This window comes from Frankliniella occidentalis, unplaced genomic scaffold, assembly GCF_000697945.3.
Source record: "Frankliniella occidentalis isolate FOCC.00 unplaced genomic scaffold, Focc_3.1 Scaffold136, whole genome shotgun sequence".
NCBI classification, from domain to species: Eukaryota; Metazoa; Arthropoda; class Insecta; order Thysanoptera; family Thripidae; genus Frankliniella; species Frankliniella occidentalis.
In genome coordinates this window covers 139,230-144,197 of record NW_026267263.1, presented here as the reverse complement: position 1 = coordinate 144,197, position 4,968 = coordinate 139,230, and the positions used below count along the sequence as shown (strand labels likewise).

The 4,968-nt window shown below is 51.1% G+C and overlaps 1 protein-coding gene across 1 annotated transcript; it reads right to left on the bottom strand.

Annotated features, from left to right (window-relative positions):
• Positions 1-1,729: 1,729 nt before the first annotated feature.
• LOC113202114 (uncharacterized) lies at positions 1,730-3,393 on the bottom strand. Its single transcript, XM_026416197.2, has 3 exons — positions 3,134-3,393; positions 2,815-2,985; positions 1,730-2,375 (listed from the first exon to the last, which is right to left on the bottom strand). The coding sequence occupies exons 1-3, from the start codon at positions 3,299-3,301 to the stop codon at positions 1,968-1,970; spliced, it is 747 nt and encodes a 248-aa protein (XP_026271982.1). The 5' UTR covers positions 3,302-3,393; the 3' UTR covers positions 1,730-1,967.
• Positions 3,394-4,968: the final 1,575 nt, after the last annotated feature.

Sequence of the window (4,968 nt, the reverse complement as noted above, 5' to 3'; positions counted from 1 at the left end):
AACATTCCCTGATAGTTCCTATCCCCTGAGGTAAAAAATAAAAAAATAAAAAATATCCCCAAAAGTCAAGACTCGAACCTACGACACGGAGAGCCGAATAGAGCAGCGATCCAGCACGCAACTTCCTGAGCCACCAGACCACACACCAGAACTGCCATCTGACACCGATATATGACGCATGGCTTTCCAGACCCTTCAAACGGGGTCTGGTAAAGAAATAAAAAAATACCCCAAAAGTCAAGAGTCGAACCTGTGACTCTTGTACCGTTGTCTGAGAGCGGGTCTGGATTGTGTTCTGGTGGCTCATGTTGTTTGGTGCTGGGTTACTGTCCAGCACGGCTCCATATCGCTGGTTCGACCCTTGACTTTGGGGGGTAGTTTTTATCTTTTAATTTTTTACCCCAGGGGATTGAAACTATCAGGGAATGTTCGGCCTCTGAATATAAACCGCCCTGAAAAGCCAGTACGCTAAGGGACGAGGGGTGTGGAACTTGACACAATATGTGTACGTCGTCAAAAACAATCAGAAACAATCATGAAACAATCACACACAATCACACAGAATCGTAAACAATCACACACAATCCGAAACAATCACACACAATCACGAAACAATAACACACAATCACGAAACAATCACACACAATCACGAAACAATCACACACAATCAGGTCATAATCTGACACAATGTTGTAAAATATGTCACAATATTTATCCAACCATCTGAAACAATCAGAAACAATCACACACAATCTGAAAAAATCTGAAACAATCACCCACAATTCACACAATCAGACACAATCACACACAATCACAAACAATCATGACACAATTTTTAAACATATGTCCTAATATTGACCCAATAATCTGAAACAATCAGAGACAATCATCGACACTATCATAAACAATCACACACAATCTGAAACAATCATTGTCTAGACACAATCATGTGTACACTTTTTTGACCTGTTCCACTCCCCTCGCTGAGGGATAAATAGTTTTCGAGAAATTGAAGATTTTAACAAATTTGCCTATGGACCTAGTTTGAGTCGTTCAAACGCAGGTTTCTGGGTGCGCTAGCTTTTTATGTTATTATCGCAGCAGTGTAGCCAGCCAACATTGCTGTCGTTACTGAAAATGTCCAACGCCAATTTTTTTCAAAAATAACATCAAAAATAAAATCAGACGACTGAAAAAGTATTAACTCTACCCATCCCCCTGCGTAAATACCGCGGCAGAAGTGACGTGTACTAAACTGAAGTGAACTGACCGGAGCTGACGGGAGCTTTTGTGGGACCAGCTTTATATTCAGTTAAGAAAAGGAGCTCCGCGCTTACGCCCGCTCTCACGGCAGGCAAGGGGGGAGCGGGGAGGGAGCGGACACTGGGTGCGAGGCGCTCCCTTCTCTGCCTCTCCGCTCCTCCAGACGCTATCTTACCCCATAGCCTCCTCCTGCCCCTAGGTGCGCCAGCATGGTGGATATCCACGAGGGCCTCGCCCAGCTCCAGGCCCAGGACAGCGTCAGTGTTGTGTCCGGGGCCGTCCGCGAGCTCTCCGCACAAACTTTGAGTCGAATTACTTTATTTCAGGTTTCAGGTGTACGATGGCTGCTCACTTCACATTTTCGAAGGTTCCAGCGCACCGTGACCGTGACCATGTCAATCTTTCGGACAGCGGTCAATAACCACCCGCGGTAGGACAATGGGGAAGCAAAAGATCATCAGGAAAGTACAAAAACTAGGGGTGCAGTCCACCCCTTTATTTGGTCGCACGCATATCCCACGAGTTCGCGCGCAATACTCTCCGGCAAGAAGTATATGTCATAACATAACACAAAATTAAAGAACCAATTTACCAAATAAAATAAAATAATTAAAGTAACAGCGAGATTCGTTTTGTTCTGACGCGAGCAGTGCTGCGGTCCTTTATCACATGAGTGTCATACAAGTCAGTTTCGGGCGGGCGGGCTAGACGGCCGCGGCGGACCTCCTTCGTGGCGCGCGCGCCGCCGAGTCCCTGCCCGCCAGGTCGGCCGGGTCGAAGGACCACATGGTGACGGCGACGTGCGGGGCAGCGACGGGCAGGTGCGGGACGCCCTGGTCGTCGGTGAAGTCGGCGTACCGCACGCTGTGGATCAGCTCGCCCCCTAGGCGCTTGCACGCGTTGGCGAAGTAGAAGCTGCTCGTGATGATGGACAGCGAGGGGATCATGTGCTTCTGCGCCAGCCGGGCCGAGGCCACCACGAAGGCGCCGCCCAGGCCGAGGCCCTGGTAGTCCGCGTGCACGGCCGTGGCCAGCACGCGCAGCGACCGGTCCACGCCGAGCCTCGACCACATGTCGGCCTGTCGCTCCAGCACGGCCAGGATCTCGAACGACTGCAGGTGGAGAAAGAGAGAAACGGTCAGGTCAGCGCCCTGTGCGCGGCAACCACAGACGCGGAGGTCCGACACTTCCAGAGTAGTTCGGAGGTAAATTAAGAAGCAATTTCCGAAAATGCATGCAATCATGTGGGCCGTAAAGTATCGCGAGCGTCTGTTGCGTCCACACTGTCACTGACGTTTTTTAAAGTCGTACGAGGCCATCAAAAGTCGATCCACAAAACCTCATGCCATTGACCTCCTCTAAAGTGTGGCTGTTGTTTACATTCACACGACAAAACACAAAGACTAGTTTCGTAATTTTAGTACAATTTTACCAAGGCAAGGAAAAGAGAACGCGCATGCACTTGCTACACAAAGTCATACTTCAGTGGAGGTAAAATTATGTCACAAGGTGTCGCGGTATCGGTCCAGGCCTTTTGTAGAACTCACTCACCTTAGCCACCTTCACGGCGCCGAAGTGTGCCACCGCCTGCGCGCGCAGGAGGATGTCTTCGTCCTCGCCGGGTCGCGCTAGCCCTTGGATGGAGACGCCGATGAGCTTGCCAGAGTCCTTGTCCACGGCCATGAGCGAGAAGCCCTCCTTGATGGTCTCGCCGTGGCTGCACTGTAAATTAGCGTGCCTCTTAGTACAGGTGTTGAGACGGAAATATTTCAGTGCAAACATTGACAAATCTAATAGAAAAACTTCAATAAAGTGACAAAACTTGAATTTTCGGAAATTGATTTCTACATGTGTCTGTGTCAGCGTGTACCTGGTAGATATTGACGGGTATGCGGTTGACACTCTGGTTGATGGGCTCGTGCGGGTAGTAGTACTTGACGAGGAAGTCGAACACCTCCTCCGTGTCCTCGGGTAGGATGGCGCGCAGATAGTACCGGTCGGAGGAGACGACGGCGGAGTGCATCTGGTGCGGTGCCATGGCGGCGGCGTCGCGTTGCGGAGAGCGAAGAGAAGAAGCCGTTTTCGAAGAGGAGACGACGACCGTCTGAGTCTGACCGGCCGCTGTGCGGGGGGCGACTTTTATGTGCGGGACTCGGCGGGATGTCAAGTGGTTCCACGTACCGAGTGTGCTCGAGTGTCCAAGTAAGTGGTAATCAGCACGCTTCGGGCGGCAATCAGCGGCCGCCGGCCGGGACAGGCCCAGTGTGAAGTGGAGGGCGAGCGACGCAAAGCACAGGTGAGACATGTGCCAGGTGAGAAGACGCAGGCGTGGGCGGGTTTGCCTACCCAAGGGGCTATGGTGCCTTACGGGCAGAGCTGTGGTCACTGTTCCGAACAGCAGCTTCCAACCGCAGTGATGGTCAGAACATACTCCCGGGGTTTGTGAGACGGTTGACGCGTACGTTGGTTAAACTGTATACTGACCCACCACAGGTCATGGAGCCCTTTTCAGCCAGTTTCTAGGTCGGACGGGACTTAGTTGCTGTGGCCCAAAGTGGCGCGCACTGGTATGAACAAAAAATAACCCGTGCCGCGGCCGGGACTCGAAGCACCTTTGGGAGCTAATTGTAACTTTAAAATTTTGTTTCTCTCGTCCCTTCACCGGAATCGGTTCCATGGTGAGCAGCGCAGCTATCACTTGTCGTGGTAGCTCAGTGGTCTCCGAGCGTGGTGGCTGGATAGTAAGCCGGGTCCGGCTCGGATTCGAAACCCGACCGGTGCGTAACCAGTTTCCCCCGCACGGAACCTCTGACGTTATTCAGAGGATCTAGAAGCCGTAGCGGTTGGCTGTTGTGCAGGGGATGGACTGAGTTTCTGGAAATTCGGGAAGCGGAGATAGCCGAGCTAATAATTTTATCGGAGGAAAACATCTTGATTTTTTTTTCTCCGAATTAAGCTTTCGAGGGGAAATTAAAACCGTCGTTTCACCAGCCACGCTTCGTCGGCGATAGCTCGCCCGCTCGGGAGGTCGGCGGTTCGAATCTCCGTCGATATTAATTTTTTCTCAGGCCACCAAATTTCAAATGGACTTCAAACCCGTCATTTCATCACGCTCCTCTCGTGGAGTTCCGACGGCGTAGTGGTTACCATTGTTGGTGGCACGCGTCGTAGGTGTCATATATGCCGGCTCTGGGCCGGGGTTCGATCACTGGTGCCTGCCACCTTGCTGTGGTAGCGGGGTGGATAATAAGACCTAGAAACTGGCTGAAAAGGGCTCCATGACCTGTGGTGGGTCAGTACAGTTTATCCAACGTACGCGTCAACCGTCTCACAAACCCCGGGAGTATGTTCTGACCACTGCGGTTGGAAGCGGTTGTTCGGAACAAGTGACCACAGTTCGCTAACTACTGCGGTGGGATGGGGAAAGTACTCCCCCATTTTAATTTTTTATTTTTAAAGCCTGCTCCTCTTTGAAGCACATTCTCCTTAAATTTCAGCACCCGGACGTTTGGCGCCACCGCCGAACCGGGAGAGAGGTGTGCAGTCGCTAAAAGAGCGATACAGCGCATAAGTTCCGGCCGATCTCTCACCTAAGCAACCCCCAAAAAGTTGTCGCCATCTTTTGATATGTTGTTCCACGCACTTCAAAACGCACAAATAAGTATATGTTGTGTGAACAAGAAAAAATATTTCTTCACACTTACA